The 21,515-nt window shown below is 37.5% G+C and overlaps 1 protein-coding gene across 2 annotated transcripts in view; it reads right to left on the bottom strand.

The window, feature by feature from the left end:
- The window catches only part of slc49a4 (solute carrier family 49 member 4), a gene marked incomplete at its 5' end in the record, with an annotated part of 39,014 nt that overhangs the window by 5,323 nt on the left and 12,176 nt on the right, over positions 1-21,515 (bottom strand). Inside the window, 5 exons of one of the 2 annotated variants that reach the window (XM_079619866.1) lie at positions 3,066-3,248; positions 7,220-7,347; positions 10,832-10,899; positions 16,719-16,827; positions 21,349-21,478. In XM_079619866.1, the coding sequence (XP_079475992.1) occupies positions 3,066-3,248; positions 7,220-7,347; positions 10,832-10,899; positions 16,719-16,827; positions 21,349-21,478 (618 nt within the window). Of the gene's footprint in view, positions 1-3,065; positions 3,249-6,271; positions 6,931-7,219; positions 7,348-10,831; positions 10,900-16,718; positions 16,828-21,348; positions 21,479-21,515 lie in introns of those variants that run through there. The other variant, XM_079619867.1, reaches the window with a different exon arrangement.

Below are 21,515 nucleotides of genomic sequence, written 5' to 3'. Positions count from 1 at the left end.
TCTTTACCAGCTATTCACAGCTTTCGGATTTAAGGGTGAGTGAACCAACCTTGCCAATTTAAATGGCCAGCTGGGAAGGACAGCAACGGTCACTCAATGAAGCACATCCCTTTCATTTCATTTTAAAGTAAATACAAAGAAAGTGTAAGACATTTGTGAACGTATCATCGGTCACAGGCAGGTGCTATTCTTAAAAGCACATCAATACAACCTTGGGTGGCTGAAAAAAAAGAGGATCTGGAAAATAAAAGAACATCGAGGCAGGCTCAATATGAGAGGAAACAGGCCATTTTCAATGCACATTGGTAGCCAATCTACACAATAATTCAGATCTACAGTATATTAGCAATGAAATCAAAATAAACAATAATTACAACAAGGTAAACAACAGAACTCAACAGAACTCAAAAAGCTGCACTGCATAGACTACAGCCGACTGCCAACTAGCATGTGAGCTTAAGAAGCATAATTCAACGTGCTGAATCGGCTGAACTGTCACGACGAGGGCCCAAATAGAGATGTATGTGGAGAACACCAAAAAAACCAGCCCAACGGATGCTCACCAGTGGCCCAACGTTCTGTTTATATATATTTAAAAATGGAATTTATTCCTGTGATGCAAAGCGAAATTTTCAGCATCATTACTCCAGTCTTCAGTGTCACATGATCCTTCAGAAATCATGCTGATTTGGTGCTCAAGAAAAATGTCTTATTATTATCCACATCGAAAACAGTTGTGCTGCTTAATACTTCTGTGAAGCATTTTTATTCAGGATGAATAGGAAGTTAAAAATTATTTATTTAAAACAGAGATACGTAACATTTAATTTAATGCCTCCTTGCATAATAAAAGTATTAATTTGAAAAAATTTAATCTTACTGACCACAACATTTTTAACGGCAGTGTAACAGTGCCCTAAAGCAGAATACATGCTTTGGTTTTATGTTTGTCAGAACGTCTTGTACACATTACAAGACGGAGTAAAAATTCCAGCATCCAAATTTTACTTGGTTAGAAGAATGTCTAGAACTGACTTCAATAATTGGTGGGTCCACTAGATAGCAACACTTTTACAGTTGGGCCATTACTTCAAATAAATATCCTATGAAGAATATGAAAAATGCGAATGAAAACAACAGATTAAATGTAACATCATCAATGCGCAAGGGTGATATTACTAGATTTCATCAAATACACATGCACATAATTTTAAACATCTGTCTAAAGTTCTATTAATTTAACTATGAGTCCAATTTTAAGTGGAACTACACCTTTAAGAGGACGACTTTGTGCAGTTTAGCTAACAGAGAGCTTATTATGTCGAGAAGGGCTTTCTGCCAGTGGAAACAGCGAGAGGTTGCAGGATGGTTCTGATGAAACAAACAGAAATCCATCCATCATCTCTTCAGCACCTACACACACCGCTTGGCCTAAACAGAAAGCGTTCAAAACTCAATACCAATGCCAACGCAATAACCATCTATATATAGAGACCTCATTGTTCCAACATTATTTTCAGCCATGGCACGGTGTTGGCGGGCAACTGCGGCTCTGACAGCAACACAAAAGCAGAACGAATCTCATGGCTTCATTTGGAACCGATAACCCGATCAGATTTGAAAGGATGAGCCAGTTAAGCTCACTCATCTCAGTTTAATCTTCTCCAACGGATCAGCAGGAAGACTGAGGAGTTTTCACAGCCCTTCTTAACACCTGGGAGCCGTCCAGCAACCTAACTGCTCATAAAAACAGAGACCTGTCAGCCGGTCACTCAAGGCCACTGACAGAATGGGGGGATAAGTATCACAGCGGACATCTGGATTTGACAGTGGTCAGTGTGAAAAGAGGTTGACGGCAGTACAATTCATAACTCATTTCTAAAGAAAATGGGGGTGGTACGTTTTTCACAGGCAAGCACCACGTGTTGTGGGTGGTTTCCTAGACATGGCTATGAAGTTTCAGAGATGCTCTATTTGGTTTCTGGGATGTTCTTAGTGTTGGCTAGGTACTGGTTCAAGTAAAAAAACTACTATATGATATTCTGGTCCCCATGTATGGCCCACATCTCTCCTTTAATGCACGTTTTTGTGATTTTCACCCGTTTTATTGGCCTTTTACTGTAAAATCAAAAATCAAATAAAATGCTATTATGACTTAATATTATGATATTATTTTCAGGAAAAATAAATCCCCAAATCTTATTATTGTAATGCATAAAAACAGACTTTAACAAGATGACTATATATTTATATTACTTTATATATTTTAATAATACAATACTATAAATATTTATATTCTAATATAATTAATATTATTTATTTATACATAGTATTTATTTACTTAGTAGTATTTGTACCACTACCTTAAATTTAATTAATAACGAATTGATATTAACTTTACATTTAAAAAATATATATAAATCACAAATGTAAAAACTTCTGACAGTAAATTGCATTTTCTTTATGCAAAATAAGATTTTATTTTTCTTTATTTTTGGGGGTGAAATGTGAACTGGACATTTCCTAGAAAGGATTTGGGAGAATCGTCCATACTTGGTGAATGTCTTCGTGAACGCTGAACACCATCAATAAATAACAATCATTGAAATCATTGTTATGTTATCTACATGTATACATATCATGTGTATGTCTTGTATGCGCTATGTAGGCACACCATATAACAAAATGCTGTTTTTAGAATGAAAAAAAAACACATACAGCCTTTGTGTTAACCTGACAAACGGTGTCCACCAATAGCAAGAGCTAGAATAAAACTATCACGGACTACCTGTCAATCCAAAGAAACCTGTCAGAAAGTGACTCATCAATATTCAGCTGGGAGCTTGTATTTACAGAGCAAGACAGGGCAGACAAGTCAATCTCCCTGCACTTTTTTTTCATGCAAACAGCTTTGCACTGAAAGTGAATCATCATTCAGGAGAAGGACAATGACACTGTCCTAAGTCTAAGTCCATATCTCTGCCATGTGTTTATTTAGGCTGACTGAAAGCTTTGTTTCCCTTGCTGTAAACCTTGCTTTCAAAGAGTTAAAAATATCAAGGTACCTGTAAAGTAAAAGGTGAGGAAAAACAGCAAAAGTCCAGTGAAGAGGTTGCTGAGGAAGGTGACCACTCCGCAGGTGATGCCCTCGGGTACAGGGTAAACCGTCTCAATGAACAGCTCCAAGAAGATGGGCACACTACTGTTGATGAAGATACCCACCAGGATGCAGGAGGTGTAGAGAGTGGCTAAAGGAGCAAAAAGAGAGAAAAAGTGAGAGAGAGCGGGCTGAATCTCAAATACAGTTCTAGAATAATACCTTCTTTACACAGGAAGAGAAAGACTTTGAAACTGATTGAGTGGAAAAAAAAACCTTTCTAATTAAATTTTTTTCTTCCTGCGTTGGGAAACCCCATTTCAGCAGATATTACACTAATCAACTAAGAAAACACTTACAACCTCATCTTTAAGTAATGATTATAATGTGCTAAGTTGGTACTACAGAAATCTTTCTTATTATCTTAGCAAAGCTGAAGTTTAATGAAGTGTGGAAATTGCAATAAAATGTCTTTTACTCCAATATTAAATTCACTTTCATTTCCAAAACCCAATTTTGCTTTAAAAAATTTCCCAAAAGAAACACCTTGCCATAGAAACTCATCAGTCTATTGTCATTCACAGTGATAAAAGCTACTCCACGTGTGGGCGCGCAGTACTGTTTTAAACAAACCCAAACTGGTTCTAACCAGGGCAAAGATAAAAGGATGGCCCAAATGCACAAAAACAAGGGAAAAGCACATCAGAGCCTCAGCCAGCGTAAGTGAAAAGTACATAGCAAACACTATATTTCATTACAAAATGGGCTAAACAACTAAAAGATTGGTTGGCAAATAAGAAAAGATTATTATAGATGAATAACTTGATGCTTGAGGTGTGGGGGTACATAAAAAGTTAAACAAACTTATGGAAACAACACCTGCTGGGAAATGTTGCAAAAAAAAAAACTACCGTTCAAAAGTTTGGGGTCGGTGAATTCTTTTTATGATTTTGAAAGACTCTTTTTCTCACCAAGGATGCATTTTTGTTCAATTAAAACACAGTAAAAGACCTTAAATTGTAATAATATTTCACACTTTTACTATCTTTTTAAACAAAGTTTAATACAAGTTTTTATATTTTAACATATTGTAATTCTGTGATGGCAAAGCTGGATTTTTAAGTAGCCATTACTAATATCATTCTAATATGCTAATCTGGTGCTCAAGAAATATAACCAATAATGAAACCGTTTTAAGACCAATATTTCTGTGGATAGATACCGTGATACTTTGTCGCATTTATTTAAAATAGAATTTTTTTTAACAATGTAAATGTCTTTTACTCAAATGTCTTATGTCACTTTTTATCAATTGAATGTTCCCTTACTGAATAAAAGTATGAATACCTTTAAACTTACTGACCCAAAACTTTTAAACAGTGGTGCAATTTTTGACCAATTTACTGCAACCTTGGTGAATAAAAGCATCAAACGCTTTCATAAACATGTTAATTATGAATGATTCCCAACTTTTCAGTGTAGTGTAGTTGTAATCATGAGAAATATCTGAGATACGTGTAACCATGGTATAAATAGAAGAACTGACAGTGGCACCAGTGCATTTTGAAAAATGTAAAAGTCAAGGTAGTAATGTGGCCAATTATTCCTTACATAATGTTACACAATGAATATCATAATTTCTATATTATTATTTGTACCATTTAGAACATTCAGATACAAGCTACTGTTTCTTTTCTGTCCCCCCTAATTACTAACAATCATCCATTCTTCACTTACCACTGGAATTGTTCCTCCTTCTCTTAAAACAGCTTCTGTAACTCCCATTCTTAAGAAACCTGGTTTAGATCCAAACGACTAATTCCCGTCCTATTTCAAATCTTCCATTCATCTCCAAAATCTTGGAAAAATAGTCGCTGCTCAACTCCATACTCATCTTTCTTACAATAATCTATATGAACAATTCCAGTCTGGTTTCCGTCCTTTTCATAGCACGGAAACAGCATTACTTGAGATCACTAACAACCTTCTTCTAGCGGCTGACTCTGGCTTACTATCCATTCTTCTTCTGCTTGATTTGAGTGCGGCCTTCGATACTATTTCACACACCATCCTTTTGGACAGACTCTCCTCTATTGGAATTACTAACACACCTCTTAACTGGTTTCATTCATATCTGTCAGGCCGCACTCAGTTTATTCAGTTAAAATCATTCACCTCCCATTCTGTCCCTGTCATAACAGGTGTGCCCCAGGGCTCTGTTCTGGGGCCCATACTGTTTATTATTTATCTTCTTCCCCTTGATTACATCTTCCGTAAACATCCGATTAATTTCCATTGCTACGCAGATGACACCCAGCTCTATCTTTCAACTAAACCTAATTCCACACTTCCACCATCTTCCCTTACTAACTGTCTTCTTGACATAAAATCCTGGTTCACATCAAACTTCCTTAAATTAAATAGCAATTAAACAGAATTGCTTCTTATAGGTACAAAATCAACATTAAACAAACTCCATAACTTTTCTATTCTCATTGATAGCTCCTTCATCTCCCCCTCCCCTCAGGTTAAGAGTTTGGGTGTCATCTTCGATAGCACCCTCTCTTTTACATCTCATGTTAATAATGTTACCCGGTCTGCTTATTATCATCTTCGTAATATCAACCGTTTCCTCACGCCTCACTCCACTGCCATTCTTGTTCACAGCTTAGTCACCTCCCGTTTAGATTATTGTAATTCCCTTTTGTTTGGCCTCCCACATAAAACTCTTCATAAACTTCAACTGGTCCAAAACTCAGCTGCTCGTATCATTACTCGCACCCCTTCTATTCATCACATCACTCCTATCTTACAACAGCTGCATTGGCTCCATATCATTTATCGTATCAACTATAAAATACTTCTCCTTACTTTTAAAGTCATTCATAATCTAGCCCCTTCATATCTTTTTGATCTCCTCCATATACCCACACACACGCGTACTCTTAGATCCTCTTCTTTTATTCATTTCATCGTTCCCCGTGTCCACCGTGTTACTATGGGGAGTAGAGCTTTCAGTTTCTCTGCTCCTCAGCTCTGGAATTCGCTTCCACCGGACCTCCGTAATATTGATTCTCTCTCACTTTTCAAATCCAAACTCAAAACTCATCTGTTTAGAATAGCTTATTCCCTTTGACCACAACTGCATTATCTTTTAATTGTATCTGATTATTGTTGTTGATGATGATGTAAGGTGACCTTGAGTGTCAAGCAAGGCACCTATAAATAAAAGTTATAATAATAATAATAATAATAATAATAATAACAAGACAAAATAGTTAGCAATAAAGCATGAAAACTCGTTGCATGCATGTTCTATGAAAAGTGCTTGCACTGCATTCACAATCAAATGTGTTTATTCAACCATGCACTGTTGCTTCTAAGCAATGGCAATTCTTGTTGAATGCCATTCAGAGACATCTTGCATGTCGCAGTGACTGAAAGAGAAGCAAAAAAAAACCTGCCACTGCACAAAACACAGCTACATTTGGCTCGTGGCTGGCGTTAATTGGACAAACTGGATGTAAGGAAGTACTGGTATATATATGTGATGACCATGGTATAATTGTATTAAATGACAGTGGCACCATTAGATTGCATGGACACGGTAGGCGAAGGTCCATTGTCAGTTATTCCTTGCATAATTTTTTCATCTAGAATAAATTCTGATGAATTGATGTTGCCACAACATAGTCTTGTGTTCATTAGTGAGTGATATGAATCACGACAGGCATGGGAAGGCACGGATGGCAACGGGACATGCGTGTGTGATATAAAATCATGCCAGATGGAGAGATGGCCCATGAGTCTGAAAGCTCTGTCTGCCAGGAATTCTGTGAGAGAGCAAATAAAAAAAGTCAGGTGCCAACCATAAAATGATAATTGATGGAAATATCTGAGCTGGCTGATCTATGGGGCATATGTTTGTTTCAGGCCGGCTTCTCTAGATACCCACTCCCTTTTTCTCTTCACTGATCAGGCATTAATGAGTTCCTCTGGCTCCCTCTCACAGATAAAATTGCAGCTTGCTATGCTGCTGTTCGCCTAGCAGACTCCCCGCGGGCCGACAGTTTTGTGGATGTGCACAAGGCAGAACAGACTGTCCTTTTCACCACAGCGTACCTTTAGTGGAGGGCAGGTGAGTGAGCCTGGTCAAGCAGGTGAGAGTGAACCAGGTGGCCGCCAAGGATGCACCGGCAAACATCAGCACGAGAATCAGCTTTAACATCCCTCGAATATAGTCAGCAAACCTGAGGGCAAAAACAGAAAACATAAGAAAACAGGAGGAGAGAGAGAAACTCGAATCTCGAGTCATAGCTCAAAGGTGACAGAACAAGATACGTACAAAAAAGAGAACTACAGAGGAGGCAAATTATAGGCAGGCGCAGGTGAAACTTTTTCACAGATGTTATTCTCGGCACATACGTCAGAGACCAGGCGCACGCGAAAAATCTTGTCCCTCAAATGCAAGCCTGCTGGAGATAACTCAAAACAAATCCTCACAATATAAGATATTTCATAGCTTCTGACTAAGTTCTTCACACCGTCTCCTCTCATCAGGCATCAGACACAATTTAGCACCTCTAACATGACGGCAGCAATACATAGCAATATCACTAGGGCATGTTATTCATCACCTTTCCTCACAACAGAGATGAAACTAAGCCATCATAATAAAAACACTTCATGGAGGAGTTAGCTGTGATTTGTTGTGTCGGGGTTGCAAGACTTATTTTTAATAATGGCTTATGGGCTTTTAATGCCTTTTAAAGTAATTATTCACCTCGAAATGAAAGTTTTGTCATCCTTTACTTGCCATCATGTCGTTCCAAACCTGTGAATTTGTATATTCGGTGGAACACTAATGGAGAAATTTATCAGGTTGTTCATGCAGCTCGATACAATGGAAGTCAATGGTAACCGAAAAGGAAGTCACGCTCCAAAAAACCCAAAAAGTGTCCCTTATGTCTCAAAAGGCATATTTCAAATCTTCTAATGCAATTAAATAGCTTTGTGTGAGGACATAGATGTATTTAAATATTCACAGAAAATCTTTACAGCTCTCAAATCTCATTAACATTCCGATATATTCAAATAAAATGTGCCAGTCTAGGTTAGACATCAATGATATTATGCATATAAGATGTATAGACTACTTTTAAAACACATTTATGGTGTTGTGGGCATTTTTCAACATTTCTCTTTTCATGTTCCATGAAAAAAAGTAATATGGGTTGGAATACATGTAATACGTTAGAACAACATGCTTTCTGTTTTCGGGTGAGCTATCCCTTTAAATATAAAGCATTAACTTCGGTTGTCAACCTCACTTTCTTGACCCAACAACATCGCCTTCTTCATTCGAAAATCAATGTCACCCCTACCTCCCGACTGCTGTCTGACAATTAAAGTCTGGTGGTTTGTCAGGCATCCCAGTGTTTGCCCAACCGCTCAGTATACCTCACACCACAAACCGTTAATTGACCTGCGGAGACAGCCTCTTATGATTCACTCGTCTAGGATAACTCCACCATAACGGCGAACGAGGACGAGTCTTTGACGAGGGCTCGCGGCTATTATATCCTCCTCGGGAATCGCATCAATTAGAATGTGCAGCCATCGCCCCTGCAGCTCACTTTTAATGCATCCATTTTTCTAAAGCATAGACTTGACCCAAAGGGATGCGCTCTGCGGCGGAGAGCTGGTGGTGTATAATAACTCATGTTAACGCATTTGCTGCATGATTCGTGGCACAGGGAGGGCGCTGGACCCTGTAACTCACAGGGGCCCATTAACGAGAGATCACTCGCCAAACGACCACTAATAGGACCGTGCTGCTGCGGAGACTTAGTGGGGCATCTGTTGCTTCTTTCTGCAACCTGTCCCAAATGAACAGCCAATATGAGAAAAAAAAAGCGAACACGTAAAAGTGCCAAAGAAACTGGCGGGGTGTGCAATCTTCAATCAGCTTTATCAATCCCCATTCGGGCTTGTGGCTCATGACTCGATTTGAATAACACACAACAAGGGCAGCTCAAAAGTCTTCATTGATGTTTTACCCCACATTGTCCCTCCCTATCTTTTAATGGTAATGCGTGTGCCAACCCCAAAACCAACACAGCAATGTGGCAACTGATTAAATGCAGTTTCCTAATGAAAAGGTTTTCAAAATGCAAAACCTGACTGGATGTACTGATTTGAGCCCTCCTGCAAACATTTAGTCATCGGGGACAGACAAATCTCTTGCTTTTTGCAGACAACAGTTTTCTCTTTAAGTGTCTTAATCAGTCTGTGCGACGTGTCCATTTCATTAGCATTTCACTCACTGTTCATAACAAAAGCTGATTTTAATAAATTAGCAGAAAGAATAAATTAGCTTTGGGATCAGGGAGGATCCAAAACACCCTGAAAAAAAGTGGCCTAACGAAGATAGAATAAATGTCTTTCCAGCAGGAGCGTAGGAACGATCTGAAAAGCATGACACAAGTTTGACACTGGTTTATATGCCTAGTTGCCAGGGATACAGTCATATCAGACCATTTTAAAGCTAAATAAAACCTTAGAAAGTTTCTAGAAACGTCAGCATTCTAGCATTTTTGTCCTGAAACTTTAATAATTAGGCCTAAAACATTGTCGTGACAAGTATAAATATATAAAAAATGCATATTTTTGTGAAAAAACAACAACTTCTCTTCTGTTGTTCATATCTTCTTTCCGCAAGAAGTTTTTTTTCTGTCAGTGGCTCAGCACACAAACTGTGCCAGGCGTGGGTTATATTCACGAATATGTATTATTTTATGTGACGTTTGCCCTAATTGATTCGCTGAAAGGTGGAAGTTGGTAGCCATTGTACGATTACCACCTGCCACCCTCCCAAAGCAGTCCAGTGCTGGTCTTAAAAGTTATAATTTTACTAGCTGTGAAAACTACATATTTTTCCAGACCCTCGCTGATGAATTTTAATGCCGACTTAGAATGTTGAATTGGAGGTGGAGCTCGTCAGTGAGCCTGTCACTCTGATTGGCTGTTCAGCTTAGCGAACCAGTGCATGAGAAGAAAAATGGAAGTACCAAAATCAAGCAAATGACAATATCAAGATGGCACACAGAGAAAGCTCTTCTCATTTTTCATCTGCGATGATTTTCATTGAATTCGTCTGTGGAGACCCAGACTTGTTTGAAAATGGTAGGAGCAAGTCCAGCTTTGTTTACAGTTTGCATTATCCGCAGTCCTAGCTTTCGGTTTCCTTTTTTGAATTACGATTACAGGCTATCAGCTGGTATGGAGAGTTCCAAAGCAGCTGGATGGAGTGCAAAACATAACAGTGGTCTTGAGAAGCATTTATAAAAGTTTAACTATTTTTACCTTGATGCGTAACTAAAGGTGTTGAATGAATGAGACACCAATTGAAACCACTGAGATGGCCAAAGATGCAAATGTAGGAGTTTAACAATATTTGTTTTGAAATATTTTGCTGAAGGCAGTGGATTTGTTACAAAAGCGATGCTTTGTTGGCTGTAAAAACAGCGCTTTAAAGGAGATGAATTTAGAGAGAGTTTTAGCATGCTGACAGTCCCAGGAATTAGTCAGTTACTCATTCCTGGATTCTTATGTGACTAATGTTTAAGGGTCTGCTACTTCTCTTTTCCATGTCACTGGACTATACATGTACAGTAAATGTTAACAAGTTCACATGCATGACAACATCACCATAATTTCTCAGGCATTACTCACCTCGCCATGGCCACACCAAACACACAGCCTCCAACTATAGACCAGAACCCAATCCAGCCAGCGTCCACCTATCAGAACAGAGAAAGGTGTGATCAGAGGGGGATATTCGCTGCTTGTGATGCTGGACATCACTCGTGATGAAGCAGCCTGATGGGGAGTGAGCCAGGAGCATCTACAGTCTGAGCAACTGTCTATCAGAGAGGAATAAACTGGCAGACTTCATGCTGTCCACGGACATATCTTTGATGAGCAATCTGGTTCAGCAGCAGACTTCATAAAACAGATGGTCTGTGTCAGGCATGGCTGAGGTCAACCACAGTATTGATAAGCAGGGATACCCAAAAAATTCCTATATGAGAACCAAATAAAATGCTACATATTGTTTGTCAAAACAAAGGTGAATTAAAAAATATATATTTTTATTGCTTATGAAAGAAGTCTCAAGCCCACCAAGGCTGCATTTATTTATTTATATATTTTTAAAAAAACGTAATATTGTGAAATATTATTACAATTTCAAATAACCTTTTGAAATGTAACTTATTTCTGTGATGCAAAGATGGCCATTTTTTTCAGGATTTTTTGACAAATAGAAAGTTTAAAAGAAAATGATTTATTTTAAATAAAAAATCATACTATCAAACATTTTATAATATTATAAAAGTAATTTTCGGTCAATTTAATGCATCCTTGCTGAATAAATAGTTCTATATACAAGCAAACCATGAGGCCTCATATCATAAATGTTTAAAAAACTCTGCTTTCTTTTTTTGCACCCTCATTTTTTTTTATTTTTTTTTTATAAATTAGCTGGATCCCGTAGCAGATCACAATAAATAAAAGCATAATTGCTTCCTTTAAAGTTCTCTGTCTTTACTTCCGTATGATAGCGTGCTGCGTGTATCGTTCTTTTGTGCATGCAGGTCAGTTCGGGACCATGATTTGTTCACACTTGAATCTGATATTGGCCCCATTTAAAACAGCAATGTGAACAGTTAAACAAAAAAAAATCAGATCCAAGCTATAATTCGGAATTGAGCTCTAAGACTCACAGTGTGAACGTAGCCTTAGTGTCTCAGAGTGGCTCGGTTACAGTGAATGCAGCGAACTCCATCTCTACATGTGCGAAAGACCGAGGTCCACCCCCCATAGTCTCACAAAATCCTGTGGGAAACACTGCAATAGTATTGATTCGGCCTAAGTTCTTTAGTAAAACAACTGCCAATAAAAATAGTTCTAGAATACACTCGTCTCTCATCCACCATAATATACCATGCAAGGAGAAAAATGACTCTAGTCAGAAAAAGTTACAGCATCCGACGTTGATTTGGCTGATTTGATAGCAAGCTAAGCTAACAGAGCGCTTAGAAATGCTGGCTCGGTCTGGGCATCAGCCTTGATCCCCTGGGGGTGCTGATGGAGAGGAAGTGCTGGCTTAGCTCTCTGCCATCAGGAACAACATCTCTCACCCAATGCACCGGACTGTCACTGCACAGGAAAGCACCTTCAGCAAAACACTCATTACACAAAAGAACATTTCCTTACCTGTGGCTATCAGGACAAACAACTGTACCCTGAGCTGAATCTCACCGTCTTTGGCTGGGTTGTAATGTCACTATTCAGAGAACAGTGGGCTCATGAATATTACTTCGCTCATTGCAAGCTAATCTTCCTAGACCAGAGTGTCACAGTAGCTAATTAACATTCATGATTCATGCTAACTAATATAACAATTCCACGTTGTTTTGGGATGTAGTAGAGCTCACCTCCAAGATGAACAGAAATATCAACAATTTAACATCAGGACACGTTCAAATAATTGAAATTCATTCCATCCCTTTAAAATGGTCAATAACACACTGATTGGATATTTCTCATAAATGTAAGGTCAGTCTCGTGAAGTGTGATTTGTGTGACACTTAATTTGTGCACAAATGAGCGTGACATTTATTTGACAGCTTCATCGTTCTAGAATACACACAATCAAATTTAATGTTGATTTTAGCACGTGTGGAGATTCAGCACTGTGCATTTTCAATTTCTCCAGCTTCTTAACACGGTCCCTGTCTGGACAAGCACATTCTCACTAAACGGCATTAAGACACCGTTGCTCCCGGGATTTATAAGGTCTGAGGATACATGTGCTGATGAAATGTCTTACTGCAGGGGTAAAAGACATCTTTATCTATTTGAAATAAACTTCAAGTGCTTAAACTACAGTGAACATACCATATATCAGAAAGTCATATATCATGCGATTTTAATGCGAGGCAGCAGAGGTAGATTTCATAATTTAATATCTGCCAATGGGGATGTGAACTAAAAGTTTGGGGGGAGTAAGAACCCTGGTTACAGCGCCTCTGGATGTATTAATTGCTATTTCCCATTATGTGATTTATGTCTGTAACGCTGCAATTTCATACCCTATGCTATTTCATTTGGCAAAAAGTGTAAATCATGTGTGTGTCCAAAGCATTATTTCGAATTCAAATTTTTCTGTCATGCAGTATAGTGCATTGTGATGGTTAGAACTCGGGACAAGGTGGAGAATGATATGGCATATATCCCAATTACATTGACGTTACCGTTTTATACTGATACAATATAATGTATGATGTTTTTGTTATATGTTCTGTTGTGATATATATTGCATACTTCAGTGAAAGCAAACACTTACTTCAGGTATTCTAGATCTCCGTGCTTGATGATCTTAACTCACTAACATGTTTACACCGGAAGCCTTAGGGCCGAAAAACATGGCATCACTCACTGGAATGGGTTTTAAAATCAGAAAACCACATTGCTCCCCCTTTAGTTTTAATCAGGGCGAAATAGTTCTACACACACCATCACAAAAGCGAGCCTTTGTTCTGAGCAGTTTGAGGCAGCTTTAATAAAACAGTCACTCTTAATGTTTCTCAACCCCGGCAAAGCACCTTGAGTTTGATGATGACTTTCCAAGGGCAAAGGGTGTCTGCCTAATCAGTTCACAGACATTGTGCGCAGGCTTAATGGCCATTCACCATTAATGAAGCAATTAGACAAGACTGATTAATGTAGCGGTGGACTATACACTTGCAGATAATTATTGTTGTACTGCTCGACATGCTTACTGCCTCAGGGCTTTACCATTCCACTCACAAATTACTGTGTGTGAACGTGGAAACTTATTTGTTGTGTGAGGGACTTCTGACACCAATCAAAATGTAAGAACTTAACATCTTTACAATATAAACTTTCACACCATGACTGGAAGCTTTTCATTGCTTTCTATCCAAGTCAACAGAGAAATCATTCAATGTAAAGTAAATTTTGAAAAAACACTTTATTATAAGGTCCTATTGATTAATTGATTAAGGATGAATAAACAACCTTAGAATAAATGTTAGTTCATGATAACTGTCATACTATACAATACATACAGTACAACCTTATTATAAAGTGTTACCAGCAAAGCCAAGGTTTATGAATTCTGCAGTTAATCCTAATTTAGTTTTTCAATGTGATCCAGGCTGAATGATTTGTAGAAGTTTAACACTTAAAATGTTGGATTTGGAACAAATCCCTAACCAGAATGTTTGAGGAATATCAATACACTGCTGCCTTGTAAGCAGTTACGTCTATTATTATAATTTTTTTTTAACAATCTGACTTCTAGAAATCTATATATAATTTCAGTTTGTCTGATAACACTTATTCCTCTTCAACCAAATTTAAATGACTAGGAAAAAAGACTTTCTTAACAATAGTGAAATATTAAAATGGGAGAAAGAAATGCTTGAGGCGCACGCTTTCAATTGTTGTAAAAAAAAGAAGAAAGAACTGAGACTTGAATGAGAAGACGGAATATTCAAATTAGTCTCACAATGGCTTTGGCAGCAGAGAAATATTGTGGAAAAAGGAAAAAAGGCATTCTATCTTCAACTTGCATGATTTTCTTTCCAATACCGGTTCAAAGACCACTTAGTTTACCTGGAAAAGAAACTACAAGACCTGAAAACATAATTTTTGTCTCTGCAAGCCAGTAATTCAGCTGGGCCTAGAATGTTGTGTGATTGCTTTGGCCCATAACTCTCACATTTCAGATGCAAATGTGAGGAGGCTGGGGAGAATCAGAAACTCTGAGGTGGAGAGCTCATCTCATTAAGCTGTGGTTGGCCCATCAAAGATGAAGTACTTTTGTGAGTATGCAAATAAAAGCGTCTTGAGCATGTATGTTTGATTAGATTCTGATGAGCTCTGTTTGGAGAGGGAACGGCTGGAGAGGGCTATCTACATGTGGATAGCTTTGGATTTTCAAAACTATAATTAGATGTTTTTAACAGCTTGTTTTGAAGTTCAAAGTCCACCCATTCAGGCCTGCCAGTTTTTTTAAATGAGAACGTATAGAAAAGGCAAACAGTTTTTTGGTCACAGTTTCCAGTCAATACTTCAATGTGTGTTTGTACACCCAGGGTTAATTATGAGTCAATAACCGTTTAATCCAAAGGAATTACATTTCATTTTGATCATAACTAAAATGATAGAAGGTGCAAATGATTTGTACATCTGATAAATGCTTGTTTCAGACACATATCTACTGAAACATACGGTGGTGCATTTCTGCCACATTTTTTACACTTAATTATTTCTTAATAAAGATGTAATTTAAACTAAATATTTTATCGTAACAACTAGATGCTACTGTATGTCGTTAAAACAATATGTTTTTGTAATAACGAGATAATGTGTTGTTAAATCAATATATTTTCTTGAAATAACGACATTTGCTTCTTAATCGAAACACAAAAACTAGTTTATAAACATTAGTCGGGTATGATGAAATTTTTTTTATGCATATTTCATTATTTAAAGAGGCGCACACAAGCCTACTGTATTTGTGTGCACAATATTTCAGAGTCTGACCATAATTTTTATTAAAGAAATGCAAGAATTAAATTCAAACAACATGTCACATGACACAGCATTATTCATTCAGGTAATGCGTTCAATAAAACATTAATTATGAGTAAAGACTACAAATTAAACAATAATAATGTTCAGATTGCTTTCATGCTCTGACTTTAGTTTCCGATACAATCATCAAGTGTTAAAACTGAAGTCGATTATTCAAAAATAAAAAAACGAATCATCTTTAACGATCAAATAAAAACCATAACATTAAAATTTAAATAGAGTGTATTCCAATTATTCCTCTGGCAGTAACTTGAGCAGCGTGCAGATCCTTATCTCATGACTGAGGCAGCAATACCGGCAGTGCTGGCTAACGCCTCGTTCACAAAACGTTGCACATTAAAATGGAAATTACCTAAGGCTAATTAAACCATTTGAAATGCTGAATTTTATTGTCAAGTTCAGCCAATTTAGTTTGATTTTCTTTTCAAAATTGGCGACCGACCATTGACAATAATACAGGAGGAAATTCGATTACGCTACAAACCGAAGCCGGATGTGACGATATGCAGACTGTGATAAATGCCTATTTCCCAAGTTATCACGTCACGTAGGTACAAAATATGTCATTTTAACAATATTATCTCGTTATAACAGGAAAAGCATATCATTTTTATGACATAATATATCGTTTTAATGAGAAAAAGTGTTTTAATGATATAGCATCTTGTTTTGAAATGTATTGAAATGTCTTGAAAATGTATTGTTTTAACAACAACATCTTGTATGAGAAATATAGTTTAAAAGACAACATCTAGTTATTACGGTATAATTGAATGGAAAAAATAAAATGTATGTGGCTGCAATGACCAATCATAGACACACATGGAAACGGCCAAAAATAAACAGGTCTTTGTCTATTTGCAATACTTATTTTCCAGGAAATAATGTAACATCTAAATGGGCCCAGCATGGAGCATGGAATATGTCTTACCTGGCTGACTTGAACAGGTGTTAAAATCATGTCCAACACGCCGGCCCAGCCGGCAACAACCCCTGTGGGCACGGAGTAGGCGAGCGCTATCATCAGGAAACGCATGTTGCTGAGAAAAAAAAAAAGCAAAGATGTAGACTGATGAAAACTTTTAGAAATAGAACAATATGAAAGCACTTTAAGATACTAGGCTGTATTTTGACTGTGTACGACGCACATTTTTGAAAGCGCAACAGATCTTTCAGAACTGTCATGACACTGAACATCAAAGCTTGTGCATCTCACACAGATTGTAGAGTTTCCTTCCTATGCCTTCCAGCCTGTCACCAAACATTTATCCTACCTTGCAGCCCAGTGACAGAGAGATAAAAATCTCCCTAATACGGGAAATAGACGGAACTGATAGCAGAAGCAGATATCAGGCCAGCACAATGCTAGAATAAAGACATGCCCATAAGCGGCGCTCTGTCTTACATTGATTTAGCCCTCAACCGAATGTGATTCTTAAGAGGACACTGCACATTTGAGTACATAATAATACTTTCATCTGCACAAAATGACCTTGAAATTTACATGCTAATCCAATTGCCATTTTAGTCAGAGTAACACTGACTAAATTAATACAAATATGACATGATAATGAATTGACTGAATAAAAAAAACTACCATGAAAAAAAAAATATTGAGGTTATTTTTAATTATTGAGGTCCTCCAGCAACTGAAAAATTGCCACTGAGAATATGCAATGTTAACAGACAGCTTACTTTAGGTAATATAGGCCTAGATCTTGATATTGAGAGTTTTGCCAAGTAGGAATTATTTTAAGCATCTAATTAAATCTAACTGACCCACTGGGCAAAGCTATGCATAAAATCAGTATCTGCATGTTTTTAATAAATCATATATCTGTAGGGCACAGCTGAAATACTTTACTCTTTCATAGCAGTATCTATAAGACTCGCTAACAAGTATTACATGGCAACAAATCCTTCTTGAAGCTAAGCAACAACAAAGTTGCTCTAAGCATTAATACAAGCACAGTGCATGGTTTAGTGTACTGTCAATTTTGAGGTAATCCTGCCCTGATACAAAAATCCCTTGCTATGAGGGATGCTTTTTCTTCATGTATTAGCATTTTTATGAGCATCCATACAGTCACAGGATTGCTGTAGTCAAGACTGAAACAGGTCGAGAATCCCTTTGTGGAATCAGCCCTTATGTGTTCCTTCTGGCAGGCCTCCAATCACTCCCAACCCAATTACAATCACCGGTCCTTCTTACTCACTTCTCTACCTATTTTCCCTCAAGTGTCTCAAACAGTGTCTCCCCGACTTACCCGAGAGGAAATGTTCCCCCATAAAACAACAAAGCATCTGGAACCAATCACGAGGGCTCTCCAAAGATGCTTTGTTTATCGTTTGAAGCGGTGTGCATTATGGAGTTTACTTGTTGCAGTTTGGTTCTTGGTATTTGAGTCTTCAAGGCTGTTTTCACACTTAGTTTGATTGAAAAAAGTCTGATTGCACCATCCTCCTCCTGCCCTAGATTTGGGAAGCCATCAAGCCAGAAGGATCATTAGCTAAGTGTCATTTGTCCTTTGCTGGCTCTGTTGGGATCTTATGCCGCAAAATGAAGATTTTGCAAGACACAGCTATTTTTAACACCAAGTCCATCAACACTAATACTATTCTATCATCAATTTTACCACAGTAATCAAACGCTGGATAATGGTTCCCATAAAGGTGCGATCATGATGCTGCACAAACAGATTAGACATCTCCAGGCTTGTGTAATTTCTTTTTTAAATTTATGAATTTTTTATTGAATTGGCTGCACCACACAGGTATCTGAACTAGAACTTGAATTGGACCTACAGGAAGTGGAAGTAGTTACTGAATTACAATATCTAAAAAAAAAATCATCAAGGGATTCCAGGAAAGGAAAGATTTTGCCAACCTGGTTCATAAAAATTTTTCCATAGAATTTCTATAGATTCCTTTTCTAGAAAAAAAAGTAAACATTTGCAATGTTCGCAATCTCATTTCAAATTCAGGAATTGGTTCAATGTTTTAATGTTTTTTGATGCTTTGGATTTAGAAACTTCACCTAAAAGTGTGTGAGATTTATAAAGGCTTTAAAGAGAAAATTTAAAGGCTTTATTATAAAAGTGACCAGGAGGATGCATATTAAATAATAAGTTCAAAAATAAATTGGCTATCAAATTAATGCACACGTAATTACTTGTAGAAATTTCGATTAACGTGTCATGTTACTCATAATTACCTCCAGGTATGAATTGTTGGATGTGAAGGAAGTTCTACCATCAACATCCAGTCTATTACCAGGAAAGTGTGTGGAGAAATCAAAGCATGCTTTCAGTGTCTTACTGTAGCCTTGAAGGCGGCAATAGCAAAAAAAGGTGTTGATGGAGAACCCTTTCTCCCAACAGTACCCCCTTCATTAACCTCACAGCTGGGAGAGATCGATATCTATGCAGCTTTTTTCCCCACCAAGAGCTTATTTAGCTTATGGGATATGATGAGAAAGCCTTTCTTTCCATTCTTTGACAGATTTGGGGGAGCCATCAAGCCAGAAGGATCATCAGCTAAGTGCTATTTGTCCTTGGCAGGCTCAGTTGGGATTTAATACCCCAAGATGAGGATTTTGCAAGACATGGTCATTTTTAACACACATTTCATAAATACTAATACAATTCTATCATCACAGTTAGCGCAGTAATCAAATGCTGGATAATGGTTCCCATAAAAGAACAATGAAATAATGATGCTCTCTGCAACAAACGAATCAGGCTTAAAAACGTTGAAGCTTTACCAAGTCAGGTGAGCCAAGGACTTAGGAGTTCAGAAACAAGGGTGAAATACAATCATGGTCCGTATCCAATGAACTGTCCCCATAGACTAGCTGTTTTACAAAGCTCTACCAAATCTGCTGCTTCATTCAGATACAAATGTGAAACGGCTACTGGAACTCTGCCTATCGGAGGGACTCCAGACAGCATTACAGTCTCCGTCCATTCATGTTTGTTCTTCTTTTTGTGAGTGGGAAAGTTCTGGCGTTCCTCGGAGGGGGTCGAACTGCAGACTCACTCCAAAAGTGGAAGTTCAACAGTTCTTTCCAGTCCACACATTTCAGCCAATTTATCTAGTGTTGATGTGAGAACACATTCAAAGCAGGGATGCTTCCTCTGATCTGTGAATATCAACCTCCCCAAGCATTGCGGGTGAGACTACATCAAGAGGGTTCTGACTGGCTGTAAAAATGCCACCGTGGTCACACTGGCCTTGATGGGGTTTCTAAATGTACGGATTAAGATGTTCTATTAATTAAGGATGGTCAGAATGTGACATCATAAGACTTGGTAATTAATCTGCAGGGAGAGGATCTTGTCTTTGATGTGTATTAAATGACAACTGCAGCATATGGTGAGTGGCACAATGACAAGACCCTGTTCATTAAGATTCTCTTTTGTAAAAGCAATAGTAAAATTTCAAAGACCTTGCTGAGATCAGGGAGACAGTATGTGGAAGTTACAAAAGGCATAAAATAACAGATGTCCATTTTTATGTCCATGTGCTGATATACCCAATGCAAAATCTCTTTTGAATGGCAATGAGGAACATTGATATTCATGCTCTGAATCCATTTTCAAATACAGTAAATATTGTGTTTAGGTCTTTTGAAAATTTGGAATTTTTGCACTTGGATTTTTAAAGGGCCAGTTCACCCTAAATTATTATCATTATTTATTTTTATCGCCAATTCATTCTTAATTATGCCATTGCGAATCAGCTGGATTGATCTGACTAATCAGACAGATTTTTAGCAGAATATTGCCCAGTTGCTCTTTTCCATAGTACATTTAGTGATTCAAGCCGCAAAAAGAAAAAAAGTTCACTATTAAAATATTCACTATGATTTGTAATACAGTAATACGGTAATACAGTACCGTTCAAAAGTTTGGGATCAGGGAGTGTTTTTTCTGAAAGATATTCATTCTTTTATTCAGCAAGGATGCAGTAAATTGATCACAATTGACAGTAAAGACTTACATAGTTATAAAAAAAATTATTTGCTGTTCTTTTCCCATTTATCAAAGTTTCCACAAAAATTGTAAGCAGCATTGTGTAACTGTGTAAAGAAACGTTTCTTGAGCACCAAATAAGCATAAGGATCATGTGACACTAAAGACTGAAGTAATCGCTGCTGAAAATTGCTGCTTTTTTCATTTATTTTGTAAAAAAAAAATGCTACAAAATATTATAAATGCAGCCTTGGTAAGCATAAGAGACTAATTTTTAAATACATTAAATATCTTTCCAATCCCAAACGTTTAAACATTAGTGTATTCAAAACCTTTCTAAACCTGCTCTGTGTGAAATAGATCCAAGTTAGTATTCAAAAAATTGACCAATATACTGTAGTTTTCAGTGCATCTGCATTTTAACCTAGGGTGATGTGACAGACACAAGAACCAATTAAGTTTGTGTAAGTGTGGAAGACTTTTTTCTTTTTTCGGTTGAACTATTCTTACTTCCAAACCTCCATTCCTTTAACAGTTCTCTTTTCAAAACAGTTGGATCAGTGTAGTAAAGCAGGATCAGCATTATACCTCAGCAGCCTGCAGATGCTGCTCCTGTAGCTGAGACGTTGGCTAGCCGCTGCCACGCTTGGAGGGATGGGCGGCCTGGAGGGGAAGTAGAACAGCACAGCCACGAAAAGTGCTGCAATCATCCCAAACTCTGCAAGTGCACAAAATCACACAACATTTACCATGCG

This window comes from Phoxinus phoxinus, assembly GCF_949152265.1.
Source record: "Phoxinus phoxinus genome assembly, chromosome: 7".
In the NCBI taxonomy this organism is placed as follows: domain Eukaryota; kingdom Metazoa; phylum Chordata; class Actinopteri; order Cypriniformes; family Leuciscidae; genus Phoxinus; species Phoxinus phoxinus.
This window is presented reverse-complemented; position numbering and strand designations above follow the sequence as displayed.